General features: G+C 36.6%; 1 protein-coding gene across 2 annotated transcripts in view; it reads right to left on the bottom strand.

The window, feature by feature from the left end:
* dock4b (dedicator of cytokinesis 4b) overlaps window positions 1–17,004 on the bottom strand; it is a 159,065-nt gene that overhangs the window by 15,682 nt on the left and 126,379 nt on the right. For both annotated transcript variants that reach the window (XM_088644866.1, XM_088644865.1), the window contains 11 exons: window positions 14,809–14,895; window positions 14,318–14,422; window positions 10,898–11,039; window positions 9,717–9,883; window positions 9,227–9,313; window positions 6,956–7,132; window positions 4,600–4,683; window positions 4,366–4,485; window positions 3,140–3,261; window positions 2,480–2,600; window positions 1,323–1,404 (listed from right to left, as the gene is read on the bottom strand). In XM_088644866.1, coding sequence (XP_088500992.1) covers window positions 1,323–1,404; window positions 2,480–2,600; window positions 3,140–3,261; window positions 4,366–4,485; window positions 4,600–4,683; window positions 6,956–7,132; window positions 9,227–9,313; window positions 9,717–9,883; window positions 10,898–11,039; window positions 14,318–14,422; window positions 14,809–14,895 — 1,294 coding nt within the window. The remainder of the gene's footprint in view (window positions 1–1,322; window positions 1,405–2,479; window positions 2,601–3,139; window positions 3,262–4,365; window positions 4,486–4,599; window positions 4,684–6,955; window positions 7,133–9,226; window positions 9,314–9,716; window positions 9,884–10,897; window positions 11,040–14,317; window positions 14,423–14,808; window positions 14,896–17,004) is intronic.

The raw sequence follows: 17,004 nt of genomic DNA on the forward strand, positions 1-17,004 counted from the left end.
GCTCATTCTTCCTTCTTGAGCATAAAAATGGACATTGGATCTAGCAATGATGTAAATGGCCAAACCAATAATGGCCATATTGACCCTTGGTGGTGGGGGGGGGGCAGAGAATACAGAAGGACAGAATGGGAGGAGTGAAGAGACGAGAGGAATGAGAAAGGGAGGAGAGGGAGAGGAGAGAGGAGGGAGATGGAGCGATACAGAAGACAGAGATGAAAGATAGGAGTTAGAGAGGGATATGGAGAAGAAACTGTTTTTGTTGTAAATGTTGTGTTAACTGTTACTGCTTTGGCAACAGTGTTATGCCAAAAGCTCTTCGAATTAAAGAGACAGGATAGAGACAGGAAGGAGAGAGAGGAAGGAAAAAGTGACAGAGAGGGGTAGAGGCAGAGTAAAAAACAGAGAAAGGAAGAAACATTATACACAATTCTGCCCCCCAGAATGCTACATTTCCAAATGCATATACAACAGTTATATATAAAATAATGTTTTTACTATTCATATAAAGTAAGGGTTATTTAACCTGTACAGCAAATTCCTAGAAATGGTATCAGTGAATCAGTGACCCTTTTGTATTGAATCAGTCATTGGTCATAATTCAGCAGGATTGGCTTGGTCCACCATTAATACATTAAGACACTGAAGACTCTTTCCATTAACCAGACAACTCAACTGAATGGTGTGGTACCTATCTTCTTTGAGAGAAATGCCCAGTTTATACATGTTTTGTGGCTTTGTTTTTCTGCTGTGCAGAGAAAATGTTTTCCAATAGTATTTAAAAAAGATGCATTGATGACAGACCATCCATATTCCTTTTTAAGGTATGGATATTCTTACAGTGCTCACTAAAAGCACATACAGTAAATGGTTAAAATGGAGAATGGTCAGCAGATGTTATAGCATGATGCTTACAGATGACATTGGCTTGGTACAATGTTCCCATGAAAGACACTGATCATATTTGCCAGTTACAGTGACATAATTGCACATTGCACTAGAGGTTGGTGACATTCTCCCTCATGCATGATGCCACTTCCTCTATTCTGTCTGTCTTGCTTGTTTAATCATTGTGGAAGAGCCTTAACTAATTACCAATGGTAAACTGTGCAGTATATTGTCAAAAATATCTAGATTTTTTTGTGTACAGTACGTAATTTATCATGATTTGTGTTGAGATGTGGACTCTCACCCGCTACAATGAACACCTGACAGTAATCAATGTATCTTTTTAGTATCCGTTTTAGTATATAAAAAGCTTCATAGGGACTATTGCCATTCCACTTTTTACATTAGCTGAGTCTTATTAAAAAAATATTTCATACCTCTAGCACTAGACGGTGCAGAACTGGTCACATTCGGAGAGGCAGAATGTGTCGAACTTAAGCTTGAGGTAGATGGACTTGGCTAAAAAACAAAAATATAATATCACATGCAGACACAGTCATTTGGTACACCCAGTCTCGGGGTTACAAAAAATATTTGTAAAATGTCAACATTGGACTAGCCCAACTTGTATCCATTCTTTTCTTTCTATTTGCCTTTTAAATATGTTTGCTTTTTTGCAACTTCATTTTCATTGTTGCTCCTTACACAAGTAACCTGCACCCTCTACCTGTATTATGAGGGTTCAGTTCCTCGAATCTTTACGTAACCTGAATCTCAGGAAAGTTGAAAGGGACACTTCCCTAGCTTTTGTGTGAATTCAGAGAACTACTGTTCATGATACTGCAATGATCCTCACTTATTCACCCCAGCTGTGTTTGAGAGTGAGGAAGGAGGGACAGGAGAGCAGGATTACAGGCTCACTCAGGGTGTGTTGTCCTTTTATGGTTAACAGGTGTGCTGCTAATGATGGAGGGGGGCAGAGAGCAAGAGAGAGAATGTAGCAGCGGCTAGCAGTCCATGATGTAGAGAGAGGAAACCTCTTTCATTTATATATTGGGAGAAAAATTAAATAATGATGAATAAAAAAAATATTTTAAACACCAGTTATAGCATACACTTTAAAATATACAGTAAAGTAAAATAAGAAATGCCTTTTAATGAATTTTTCAAAACTGTACATTTCATTACTCTACGGTGTACTGTGCAATAATTAAACACAAAATAAAATACATGAGAAATAAAATTCCTTGACATGACTGCAGTATGGGTTATTTTGAGTGCAAAAATGTAAGATAATATGCAGACCACACCACAAGTAAAAATAAAGTGTGGTGCTGACACATCACACTCGCTCTGTGCTATTCATCTGCAAAGGAACTTGTTACACTACTGTACTTGCTCTTTACACATGTAACTTAAACTCTCCTTACCTAGAAAATGCTATTATGGGACCCACGGCATGTTTTTACATAAAGTCAAATTTGCTAAGTCTTGTAGAAACCAGGGAGTGTAATTGCATATTGTAAATACAGAAAAACAGATAAGTATAAAACAAAAAAAATGGATAATCCCTCCTTCCTACTATGAGTTTTACCTGCATGTTGAAGACTTCATCAGAACTCTCTGACTGTCCAGTGATGTTACTGACTTCATTAGAGGCTTGAGATGACAGTGACGATGAAGAGTATCTGTTGACAGCTGGGTAGCTTAGGGGGCTAAAATAAATAAATCAGAAAAGGTTTTCCCACTTAGGGAATGTCTCTCTTTATCGATGTAAATATAAGAATAAACCATACATACTGTGAATCTGTGGTTTTCGATTTTTTTGTAACTATTTTAGGAAGCAGAACATTTATCCTCATAAATCTTGTATAAATCCCCCATTTATACAACTTAAAACATTAAAGCACACAAATCTCTAGGCTAAAGCCTAAGCAATATCTCACTGCTTTTGTTTGACCAGAAAAGCAGGCAGAAAGAACTGAATGCACCTTCCAATGCTTCTGGGAGGAATGGAACAATATGCAACAAAGCACATATACAAATTCAACAGATCAATTCACAAGCACAATATTTTCATAGAGCCACCAAGTAAATACAAAAGAAACAAAACTAAGAAATAGATTCTGTAAACCTTCTTAGATGTTTAAACAATTATTTCAGAACACATCAATAACTAATGGACACTATCCTACAACTGCCTTCGTCAATGTATCCTGTCAATGAGGCTGAAGAATATTGTACTGAAACTTACCTGCGCCTTGCTATGACTCTAGCACCATCTGGGCTTATGGCGTTAGGCACTGAATTCCTGCATATACGTGGACTACCATTGGTGAAATGAATAGGGCTTGCACGTACATAGGCTGGGAAATCCTAAGTAGCCAAAGGAAAGAGACATTTAGAAGAGTTTCAATATAATGTAAAATTTACACTGATGCATTTCCGAAGTTATCAAACACAACAGTGTAAATTTTACACGAATATCTCACCATGAACATTAAAAATAAAAAAAAATTACATATTGCAATGAGAAGAAATGACTGTTGATTTTAGTAGTATTGATCCTTGTAATAACAAAATACTTATCAAGTCAGGTGATTTTATTAAACCTCCAAGTGCTCCGTCTTTGGTATTTGTGGTGTGTTTAAATTTCCAAAATGAGTTTTGATGAAAAATCTGAATACATAGCAATTAAAAAATCATGACTTTATTTAATGTAACAACAGCAAAAGTTATGATTATTCCCCGCTTTTATAATAAAGATCACCTCGTTGCTATCGGCATGACTGAAGGCACATTCTCTTCAGAGAAGCTGGCTAGAAATTGAAATTCTCTACTTCAACAGTCAGAAGACTAGTCCAGAGAAACTAGAAAACAGTTATGGAATAAATAGGCTACATTCTAGTAGATAGTGTGTCATCACACTGGCTCAAGACCATTGCATCCATCTGATCTCTCTGCATAATGTTGGTTACAGCACAGGAATTCCAGGAAGACATTCCTCCCGCATCAGCAGACAGACTGCAGCTTACTGTCTGAATGAGGATCACGCGCATGCTGGAAGACTGCAACGTTGTGCAATGTTGTTCTGCCCTAGACGGACTTGACTGAAGTTTGGAGACATAATGGTGCGCGTGTTCCAGAATGTGTTGCTCATGTAAAAAAGTGTGGAAGTGAAAAATCTAACAGTTGCCTTTCCTACAAGCCATTAAATACATTGTTTGCAACTATTTTATTTAATCCATTAAACCTGAGCATTGTCCTTCTTTTGTTTGTCAATATCACTTCTAACATATATGATGTCTCAGTACCCTCATTCTACAAAGAGAAAAATAGACTGACACCATTGAACAATTATGTCTTTTAAATCTTCAACACAAATATTTGTTTTCTGGTATTTATAATTCCTTCTTTCTTGCCTACAGCATCCTTGCACTTCAATAAATTAAAAAAAAATAAGCAGAAGAGATTAGTTACCTGTATTCCCAAGCTTGTTTTCATCAGATGAAACTGATCAACCAACTTTTTATGTAGAGGTCGCATGTCCTGAGGAACAAATTTTTCATGCACAGCCAACCCATATTCCAGTATGTGTGCCTTAAAAAGTAAAAATAGGTGTGACTTTCACAGATAAAATTGTCTGTTCCCAAATACATTTCTTCTGTTCTTATAATCAGAAGATGTGTAGACAGGAGTTATTTGTGCACTTACCTGTTCAAACATGAGCTCTCTGAGCCGGCCAATCTTTTCTCCATCCTCAGGATGATTTATGATGTAGTCCTTTACAAAGAATGCCTGTGACAAATTACAGTATGTAGTGCAGCACAGTTACGAGCCGAACAGATGATTTGCTTAACATGTAATGTATCCTTTAATGCGTCACTTAGTCAAGGTCTGCATATACAGTTAGTAACACCTGACAAAATAATTCAGTACTTTCTACATGTGTCTTTACATATTTGCAAAATGCAGACAAAATTATGTATTCATTTCTGTAATGATACCATAATAGAATACAATATTCCTCTTATTTTTAGGAGACTATTTTGCTGGCAGACAGAATGATGGAATGCAGCCTCCTACAACTCTGGATAAAATCTGCTCTGCCATCACTAGTTAACCCCCTTAACACATGTTATTATCATCCTAAAACTTAAAAAAGTACAGTGGAATGCACAACAAAGAAAACATTTGAATAGTGCTTTCTTTTCCTGAACAAAAAACCCGAAGAAGGCTTTACAAAGATTTATTGTTCAGTATTCAAGGCTCATGTTCCCAAAGATGTAATACTTTGCACAGTGTATTATACAAGGGATTTATCTGAGGAACTATGAACATAGTGAAGGACTGAATCTCCTGTTTTAATAACCACCAATATCTAAATTGTTCCATAGTAAGAATTAAGTAAAATGAATGTCACTAAGGATAAGCCATTCAAGTGTCGGACATTTCTCCCAAGGTCAGTGCTTTGTGTCACTTAGCAGGCTTTAGGAGATGACATTCAATGAAAAACAATAATGCTTTAATAGGTTAACAAAGAGGAACTACTGTGCTCATTGCAGTTTTCACTGACTAATTTAAAACCATTGACTCATTTTGATTTAGGGAATGACTTGTACGAATCTTTTGGCTGTAATTGTACGGTTTATGCCACTTATATTGTTTTTCAAAACAGATTCAAAACCGCCCCAGAGAATTTAAAAGGCTGTAACAGCTTTGAAGAAAAGGATTAAATGTGATAATGAAAAAAGCATTGTTAAAGCAATATCTCTACTTTGGTTTTCGGAACTCACAGCTTAATTGATGTGCACTGAAGTATTAATGCTTTAATTTTAAGAATGACTATTAACCAGATTTCAGCACTAGGAACATTTAAATAGAAAATTAATAATGATGTTCAGAAGACTTGAAAATAAGCATATCAAAATGGATTAATTAAAGTCACTGTAGCTCCTAAAAAATCTCTAATCTTTAAAAAGTATACATAAGACTGTAAGAGCCAAATAGGGCTTCAAATTAACAGAGAGAAATACGAGAGGAACTGACAGGATTACATTAAATTTATAAGAAGGATATTCAATGATAGAAAAAGTCAAAAGTAGAAAGATAACTCTAAATTCCTTGTTTGTGCATTGGACTACACTGATGCAGTTCAAATATACCAGCATAGGAGACAAAAACTAAAAAAAATAGAAAAATATTTTTTTCCATTCACCCATTTTCTAACCACTTTATCCATTACTGTACTGTGTTGTGGGAAACCAAAGCCTATCCTGGCAAGCACATTTTCCTACATTATACTTAACTGTTTTCTCTTAATCTATAACAAAAAAAAAAGCATAATAAACAGAAATGAACTAAATCCTGTTAGCTCCAGTACAATCCAAAAATTATTTTACTGGCTTGAAACAAAACAATGTTCAAGTAAAATCAATATTTACTCACTGACACATGATGATCGACATATGCCACTAATGTCTGAAAACTGTCAACTTACTGGAATTCAAAAGATCACTTTAGGGAACAATGACTTTTCCAATATTAAAAATGCAGAATTATATAAAATAATATTCCCTAAGACCGATAAAAATGCTACTGTGAATAATGCAGTCGGATTCATGCAACTTTCATCAACAGAACATTTAAATGTGTATTATAGTGATCTGATTAACAATCCAGTTTGCTGGTGGCATTGAAATCCACTTTACTGCCTACTGTGATTCTCAGAGCGGCACTGAATAATCACCTGGTAAAAATTGTGGGAGGCAAGCAGGCAGTGAGGTGACCCCTATAAATGTGGCAGGCTTCCGACTGATTTTCTTAAAATCTTGGATAAAAATACATATCACAATTTGCAGTACAGAATGTGCAGTTGCTAAGCAATTTTTAAAGACTCAAGCTCACAAACTACAATGTTAGGGCAACAGCCCAGATCTGGTCTTCTGTTTATATAATCAGAAGATCTATCCTGGAATGGGTTATATACAGTCCTCCATTACCCCTTGTTCTAATCGTCAGTGGTACTAGCATATCCATAAATGTTATGAGTTTATTGCAACGGCATTACCTCTTGGTATCTGGCAAGACCTCCATTGACAGCAGCATCGATGACTCCGTTCAGGCACATTGTGAGGGGGTTGATATTCTGCATTTGTCGAGCCTGACACTGACTAATGAGTGTTCTCAGCTGCAGGTTTTTATTCTCTATTACCTCAATAGCATTTTCCAAAGGGCTCATCTCAATCTGAAAAACACAACCGAGCCTCCTTCACTGATCTTTATTCATTCTTTTGTAAACACAAGAGCCTTTTCAACACAGGTAAAGTCTGATGTAAAATCATTCTGGACTTTTCACAGCTATGGGAAAGGACTGATTAATTCTTAAACAACAAAAACCAAGAAACATGTAGAAAATATAAATCACTCCTGACACTTACTCTACAGAAAACAGGTTTTTTAATTTGTTAATCTTACTGTGAAAATCCTTTATTCATAATGAAAACGGACAGCCAAACAGCCTTTTATAAAAACTTGAGTGAGGCACAATAGGCTTTAAAAAATGAAATAGACCAGCTATGTATGTTTTCTCAGAATATAAACAACTAAATGAAGGATGACAATGATACCACCTAATACCAACCAAAAAAAAACAAACATAAAAATAATGTAAACACTTGCTTTAAGGCTTTATCAAGTCATTTGTATCAGAAATGATCTTTTAAGCTTTCCAAATTATTTATTGTATTAATACTAAATGTATAACTTTTTTCTCTGTTCGGCAGTGTTTTTTTTTATTTTTTTTCCCCATGTACTTGCTTTTATAATTGCTTTTAAAATGTCACAACAGGTCTACAATTACCGCTAGTATTCCTGAACAAGGACGCTGTTTTGAGTTGAGAGACCTGCTGGTACAAATAAGTCCGGTGATGTTGGTACAAACAAGTGTGAAGAGGTGGCCCAACCATCAGCACTTATGAAATAGCAAACACACTTCAGTAGATAGCCAAACCAGACAGCAGGGTTAAAAGATGTAGAAAAAGACCCAGAAATACAAGGGCCCTTACAGGAATTTATCACAATGTGAGTCGACACCGTAGTCAAAAAGTTCAAAGAGCAGGGAAAAAAAGCACCAAATTCCTGGCAGTGACCACCATTAATGACTTAAATAGATCATTGTGGTTTTACACCCAAGGGCACACAGTAGACTATCAATTACATGCAGTGATTTACTTCTAATTTATGTAAACATACTTGTTCTGTGGTGTAGAAATGGAGATGTACAGTACCTACTGCAGGCTATATATTTCTTCTCCTCATCTGTAACCTAACTGTTTAGTGAACTGTTTTTTAATCAGAATTGCTATATAAATGTAAATGTGTCCATTATTTATCAATATTTTCTTTATAAATTTTTTGGATTTCTGATTTTTTTAAATCTGTGAAGCCTCCTGTCAACATCAGAGCAACACATTCTTGTTTTGCCTCATCATTAAACGGACAGTTTCAATAATCATTTACCCCTCAGCATCAATGGATAGGAAGGTAATGCAAACATAGGAACATATTAATAGGCAGGTCAGTTTCATTTATGTTCGTTATGCTAATTCAAATCTAAAATGGGGTCTTATTACTAGGTTGTGATTTTTTTTAGTAAGCAAAGTTTGGAAGATATGAACAGATAGATTCCAAAGTCATGAAATTAAACATGAATACATTTAAAATATAACTCATATTATAAAGGTTTATTCCACGCTGAAAAAAGAAGAAAAGAAATACATCATTTCAGATGTGGGGCCTCCACAGCAAAAAGAATACGCTGTATTTCCTTTTTTCTCTTTCCAGCATGAAATAAACATTTACTTGTTCGTTTACAACCTACGCATGCTTATATGTTGACATTTTGTATTATCTGAAGCAGTCTCCAATTCTATTTTATTTTCTCTTCTTTTAAATGAAATAGAGCAATATCTCTAGTAAATAATTTTTTCTCTTTTCTTTTCTTTTAGTTGTGCAAGCTGTTATTAGCAGTGTCTTGCACTCATATCACTATCACCTGCCATGCTTGTGGTGTTGTTTCCTGTATCCTGCATCCTGTGTCCAGTATGGTGTCTGAATTTTTAATACTTCACATTTGAATATAAAAAAACCTTTATTTGCACAAGCTGCACATTTTTGCCCACACACAATTTTCCATATTGAAAGGAAGGTGCTGAGCTAAACACTTATCCTGCTGGTGCTCTGTTTTAGAACTGTCATTCTCAGGCAAGGCAAAACTTGTTAACACAGTCACAAGGCATGAACACAGAAGGAAACCTGTGGCTTTAAAGGCTGCACTCACCAGCTCTCGCTTCTCCACCTCAAACCACCGTGAGATGCCAGGGAGGCTCTGCACGAGAGTCAGCGTGGTTCTCTCGACCCACAAGCTCTGCAATCACAAGAACAGGAAAGCACATCAAAACCCACACTGCAGGCTGTGTCCTCTGTGCATTCTATTCACACGTGTTTTAACTGCTATCGGGAGCCTCCAGATTCAGACATCGAATAACCTAAATAAGTATACAAAGCTCCTGATATTCCATCATATGCACAGAAAATGATTTTTACAGCTATTGCTAGTAAATGTAAGTCTGCTGCTTATTGCACATTACTCTTGTTTTTGAGGAATTTCAGTTATGTAAACCAGGATTAAAAAACAATTTCCTTCATTTAACAACTTATATTAATTTAATCTTTTAATTGAATTTTAATAATGAAGGGACAAGGTACTTAAACAAATGTGTGTGTGAAGTATAAGGTAGCAAGCTTTGATTCAGCATTTGGTACCATACCTTAAATTCATTTTCCTTATCCTTTGTGCCTTTATGGAAAGGTCTGTCATATCTGAATCTCCAGATGTGGTTGACTTTATAGAAACTCTTAATGTTGTCTGGAACTCCATCCCTCTGCAGCACATCTTGGCTCTCTGGGATGGGACTTACAGCATAGATCTGCAAATCTGCACGCATTCAGTCAAGGGGCTGTGACTTTGAGATAGTTCACAAGTGTTAAAACATTCCTCAAAGTCAGCTTCTTCTTTGTTCCGCAGCTGAATGTGTTATTCACTTCCACACAGAGATATCAAGGCATAAGGAGTGGAAGCTGAGCATTAAATCAGATGTTACATCATGCTACCCTAAATATTCACAAAACATAAATATGACTTGGATGCTGTAAGACCCCTGTGACATAAGTTAAATGATTTACAGTGAACAAGGATAACAAACTACTATGTTAATGCTATTAGACCACACTTGTCTGCTGTAAATGCACTCAGGGGAACACTTCTGCACCCAAAGCACATCTATTTTCTACAGCCATCATGGCAGTCTGCTTGTATTACCATAATGGACTTATGCCTAAAATGTATTAAAATCTTTTTTGATTTTGGGCTGTGCATTACAGCATCTTTCATTGCACAGGATTAAGTACTATTATACTTTTTTAAAAACTCTAAAACTCAGTATAATCACATTCAGTTATTGCTTTATACTGCAATATTGGTGTCTGCCAAAACTTTTTCCACATAGATTTGATCCAGCTGTTCTGATTGACTCTTGCCTGTGCTAATGACAGCATAAAAGGTGAACTAGATATGGTGATCATTTCAGTTTAGCAATAATAATGCAAAAACAGTGGCTTTATGCCAAAAAAGTGTTTAAATCACATTGAGTATCACGTAGATACAGTATACTGTACCAAGCAACCATATACACTACTGATAACACAAATCTTCCTCTTTTGTGGCAATACGTTCTCTTCACTGCCTTTTACTTTCCTTCTGAAGCATGTCAAAATATTACCTGGAATATTGTAAAGCCAGAAGAACTGATCCAGAAAAATCACCTTCCCAAAGTAATTGTCTTAGAAACTAGAGCATACTTCAAAACCAGTCACAATACATTACTTTGTTCTGAAAATGTAACCAGCTAAACCCATGATTGTACTGGGGCTCTAGTAGTGATCTGGATACACTGGGCTTCTGCCTGAAAGATGGTCTCATCTGGCTGATTAACATGCTGCATGGCGATTGCATGGGGGAACTCATTCAGCATGCGTTGCTGGAAAGCCTCCAGTCTCTCATAGTCATGTCCACGGCAAACAAACTCTTTGTTCTGTAAAAGATTGAGAGAAGGTGCCTTAAGTGCTTATGTCAATAACGTGCAATATTTTCATACTGCCCAGAAGACCTCCAAACAATGCTGATTCTGTAAAATCATATAATAATATATTAAAACAGAAAAAGAAACAGCCGTGTAACAAGTATGCTGTCTGTTAAAAGACTGAACAATGTGGATTTCTAAGATATGAAGAGAATCCCTTGTGTAAAATCCTTTGAAATGACTCTCTGACGTGTATAATTCTTTTCTCTCTACACCCTCATCTTGGGTCCTTTGATCCCCACAAATGGCTTCTCTTCCTACCTCCATGCTGATAAAACTGAAAACTGCCCTTCCATCCCTCAGTAACCACCCTGCTTCACCACATATCTCTCTGCCATCTTGTCTACTCTGCTCTTTCCTCCCCTTGCATCAATCACCACATCTCCATTTCACTTGGCTCCACCCCCTCTTCCCCTCAGCTACTGTCAGAAAGCTCAGAGTCGTCCTTGACCCCTTCCCACACTGGACTGCAATGGAACACAGCCCACCCTAACAAAATGTCCCACACAGCTCCTAATGCAGGCTCTAGTTCTGATTCCCAGAGCAGTAGTCTAGGCAGAGCCGGGTTCCTAATGTGGGCTCTGTTTCTGATTCCCAGTGCAGTAATTAAGGGACTCTCTGGTGAAAAAAGACCCATCTACAGAGATCAGAACTGTACTAAACCTTATCCTTAAAATCCACTGTTGAGACTGCTTGTTTTTTTGTCATTTCTTCCCAGTAACTGCACTGTGGCTACCCACACTTGAAAGGCTGCTTATAGAAGAAACCCTAGGAAACAGGTGGAAACACTGCTTACTTGTACTACATACAGCATAAGCAACCTCCCTGTTACCTAGTGTGGGCTCTGGTTCCGATTCCTACAGCAGTAGTCTAAGTTGAGCCCGGTACCTAGTGTGGGCTCTGGTTCTGATTCCTACAGCAGTAGTTTAAGCTGAGCCCGGTACCTAGTGTGGGCTCTGGTTCAGATTCCTACAGCAGTAGTTTAAGCTGAGCCCGGTACCTAGTGTGGGCTCTGGTTCAGATTCCTAGAGCAGCTGTATAGTGTAGTGAGGGCTCTTGTTCTGTCCTGCATAGACTACTGCAGCTCCCTCTTATCCTTCTTCCCTTCTTCTGCTTAGTTATCCATGCCAGCTCATCTATAACTCTTTGCCTGTCCTCTCTTCTATCTTTGATATTCTCTGTTCCTCTCATGCCATCCCACTACTCTATTCACTTCAATGGCTCCCTAAAGCTTTTAAAATCCATAACCAACTGGTCTCATCTTCACTAATCTTGACCCTCTCTGGTGAAAAGACCTATCTACAGAGATCAGAACTGTACTAAACCTTAGTCTTTAAATCCACTGCCGAGACTGCTTGTTTTTTTGTCATTATTTCCCAGTAACTACACTGTGGCTACCCACACTTGAAAGCCTGCTTATATGTAGTACTACTACTTGTAGTGTTCACTTGACTTCACCATATTTACCCTGTATGGGCACTTATCTGTATTGCCCTGTACTCTGTGAGGTTGAATAGTCCTTTCTTCTCTACTTACATTACAATTACTATATTACTAGCACCCTGCACTTCTATACTTTTGATTAGAATTAAATAAAATCAATTCTATATTATTGCATTTGAATCACAAGAATGTAAGAATTTACAAAAGGCTGAATAACAAGAGGAAGCTATTCACAACATCTTACTTGGTCATTCAATAGCTACATGAAAATAAAATTTCATCTGGCAATTTCTTGGAGAATCCCAGGTTTTAGGTCTCACCACAATATTCTAAATGAAGATTTACTCTAAATGTTAATTACACACTTCTGACTGTATACCCAGTCATACTGTTTAGTAGAAGAATTGTCTTGACAATTCATACTGTAGAAGAATCTCTAGAAACAGTCAGAACAATTTGAAGGGGTACATTAATACTGTATGGTCCTTTTTCCTGCACGGATCACTGATACATTTTAAAGCCAGTGATTTGTTATATATAATATTTATTATGTTGTTTGATTGTATTAGCTACATATTTGTGTGCTTATTGTACTCTTTGCACGCAACTGAAAATTACAGATAATGGCATCAGCTAAACAGATAATATTTTTAGTTGACTAAGGAATTAGTCAAATGTAGACCAGTATGCATTACAGTAAAGGCACAAAACAGCATGTAGGCTACAAAATATACAGTATAAACAAATAAAGAGGTACATTTTTTTGATGCTTTCACAAAGCAAATGCTGGCCAAGGGGTAGCACAATAACTGATACTTCAAAAGCCTTCAACATCAGAGCTAAAAATGGTTGAAGATGCCATCTAGTGGATTAGTTTGGTGCTTGCTGCAAATGTACTGTATACAACCTATACAAGTTGTGTTTTGGAAATATAAGTTAAATATTATACCTCAAAAGAGGTATCATTATAAAATGCAAAGGATCAGGTAAAGGTTTATTACATGCTAAAAGAAAAGAGACAACATTTTGGCTGTGAAACCTTCTTCAGGTGTGATGGAAAGAGGGCAGTTAATGAAGGATGGGAGAAGAAAAGACACGGTAGTTAAGAGGAGGCAGGAGCATCGACACTCTGGGAGAACTAGAAGAGAGGTGTGAAGTCAAAACCTGTAAATAAAAATTTACAGAAACAGAAGGAGACGAGTCCATCATTAAGCAAAGGGGGAAGGTGTGATCATTTATAAAGGATAATTTTGGTTTTATATGTCTTTCTGCAACAGGAGTTCCGAAACCCCTCTGTGAGGACGCAGATGGAGAGATCAGTATGATCATGGTCATTTGAGGTTAAATGGGAAAATATGGGACTGGAGAGAACTTCGATCCTCACAGCCCTGGCATGTTCCTAAAAATGGCCTCCCAGTCTTCTTCCTGTCTCACCAATGTAAATAGCTGAGCGTTTTCTGCAAGAAATGCAGTAAATAAGGTTGCTGGAAATACATGATCCAGAATTGTCCAGAGGGGCCTTGAATATATATTTACAGGTGATGCAGCGAGTTTGGTTGCAGTTCAGTTGGTGTGGATGATTGCTGAGGGTGGTCTAGGCAACCGTGAACATGATAAAATTCTTTATTAAGTCTGTAGATACAGTACAAGGTAAATAAAGTATTTTTAAAAAAGAATCTTGCCATCATTCTCTCTGCACTGGGGAAAAGGGTGTATTCAAGTTTTTTTTTAAATAAAAAAACGTATTTTGCAAATAAAGAGTAAAGAACAAAATACTGAAGACTTACCCGCAAAAAGAAAGGAAACTTCTTGCCATAGAACCCAACTCTGAAAAACTCAGGCTCCAGACGCTGCTGATCCATTATTTTGTCATACAGTGAAGCCTCCATCATCTTTCAGTAAAAGAGAAGACAAAATTAGAAGTGTTTGTCCTTGGTGAACAACACTCTTTTGTGCTTTATTTGATAAAATGCCATAAAACTACAGTAACTTTGAGTGATGAGAAAATATCACTGTGTATTTCTACAGTACAAAAACATACAATTTATTATTAAAGAAACCTTAATGTATATAATATAGTCGGTATATGTTTTCAAAGGGACTTGACATATAGTTTGAAGATCATAATAGAATGCAATTCATCATTTATGATTTGCCAGTCTTCAAATATCACCCGCATGTCTCACAAGAATATTAAATTTTTACTAGACTTTTCAACATTTTAACACATAAGAAAAAAAAAACAAGCACAAGCACACAGTTAAAAAATCCCACTTACCCTCATTTTGCTAAGATTCCTGTAGTCATAGTAGGTCTCATACTGATCTGCAAGTTCCCTGCAAAGGATGATGCCATTCTCCCAACACTGCAAGAAGACATAACTTATGAACACAATGAACAATTGGGTTACATATATCAAAGGCTTTTTACACACTAGTGAATGAAATAGGTGTAATGCATTAACAATACCACATGCATGAAAATGAGACTATAAAGCATGCAATAAATAATGGCAAATTTAGTACATCAGTGCTTGCAACAGAAAGAAGCACATATTTTGACGCATACTTTATTTCAAAATTAAGTTATAATCAATAGCATTTTCTCTGTTTTCACATCCAAACACTGCTACACTTGTTCCTACTTAGCTTTTAAAGAATCAGTGCAATTTTCTATTGGCACTATTAAAAAAAAATCCTTAGGAAAATGCAAAAATCATTACTTGTGAATTTAATGATCTTCAAAGTGCTGGTTAAACACTGAGGTTTACGTTTAATTTGTACTTTTTGTATACAGTGACTTCCAAAAGCATTCAGACCCTTAACATTTGTCATAATACTTGGAATTAGCATACTTATATACACACAATTTATTTTATACATTCAAAGCAAAAAAGAAAACAAAAGAAAAAAGTAAGAAGTAAATAGAAAATTAATATGAAAGCAAAATGGAAAAGTTGTGATTGCTGTGATAATCCTAAATTAATTTTGGTGCATTACCTTAATAAGCTACACTATTAATTGAGTGGTTATTGTTTGCATAAATAGTGGCTCAAATGATTTCAGAATAAATACACTTCTCTCTGTAAAATCCCTCAGTCTGGAAGTAAATTTCAAGGAGACATTCAACCACGAAGACCAAGGAGGTTTGAAAACATCTCGGGGATAAAGCTGTATTAATCACAGACAAATCAGAAGGGAGAAGGAGAATTCAAAGATTCTTAATATCATTAAACAAGTGGGACACACCCCGACACTGCCTAGATCAGGCTGTCCCTCCAAACTAAGCAGCTGAGAAAGGAGGAAACGGGTTAGGGATACCAAAGTGAGGCCAACGGTGACTTTAAAAGGACTACTGAGTTCAATGGCTGAGATGGGAGAAAATTAGAGTCAACAATAAAAAAACGAGTCAACAATATCCCAGTCATTCCAAACAGCTGGCTTGTCTGACAAAGGGGAAAAACAATTTTAAATTACACATGGAGTTTGTAACAATGCATTTACATGAAACTGCAAATATGTGGCAAAGGTTTTCTTAGACAAGATAAAAATGGGAAATTTTTGGTCTAAATTAAGCTTTCCATCTGATGCAAACCCAGCATAATGCACCACAAACTCAACACCATCCCTCCTGTCAAGCAGCATTATGTTATAGCTCTCCTTTTTATCAGCAGGGACTGGGAAATTTATCAAGACTGATGTGAATACAGATGGAGCAAGTTCTGGCATATCATAGAGGAAAACCTGCTTAAGACATAAAACTGGGACAAAACATTACCTTTCAGCAATGACCCAATACACAAAGCCAAATAAATATTTAAGAGTAAGAAAGCAAATGTCCTTGAGTGCCACAGTCAAAGTCTTAACATGAATACCACTGCAGATCTTTAGAAAACTTGAAAAATGATGTCCATAAATGATCCCCAAGCAATATGAAACAGTTTGAGCAAATTCCGTTAAGATGTATGGGCAAAAATTGCATCTAGCTGGTGTGCAAAGTTGGTAGAAATCCTAAAAGACTTGTGGCTGTAATTGTAATCAAAGGTGCTTCTACCAAATATTGATTTCATGGGTATGAATACCCATTTTTGCCTTTTGCTGTTTTTGCTGACCCCAACCCATCACAGGGCAGGCACTTACCCTCACATGCACGCCAGGGCCAATTTTCCCAGAACTGAATTCTCCTAATAGTCTTTGGATTGTGAGAGAGAACTAAAACACCCAGAGGAAACCGATGTGAACACGGGGAAAACAAACAAACTCCACACAGATAGCATCCCAGATCCATTACCTAACTCAGGGCCCCACCTATGAGAGGCAGCAATGCTAACCACTGTGCCACCATGCTGCTGGGTTTTGAATAAATTATTAATTAGAAATTGTGTTTGCACCATTCTGTAATTAAACTTTTACAACACAGGAAAGGTCTGAATACTTTATTGAATATAGTCAAATATTATACACAAGTTACATCT

Source organism: Lepisosteus platostomus, chromosome 9 (genome assembly GCF_059453375.1).
Source record: "Lepisosteus platostomus isolate fLepPlt1 chromosome 9, fLepPlt1.hap1, whole genome shotgun sequence".
Classification (NCBI taxonomy): domain Eukaryota; kingdom Metazoa; phylum Chordata; class Actinopteri; order Semionotiformes; family Lepisosteidae; genus Lepisosteus; species Lepisosteus platostomus.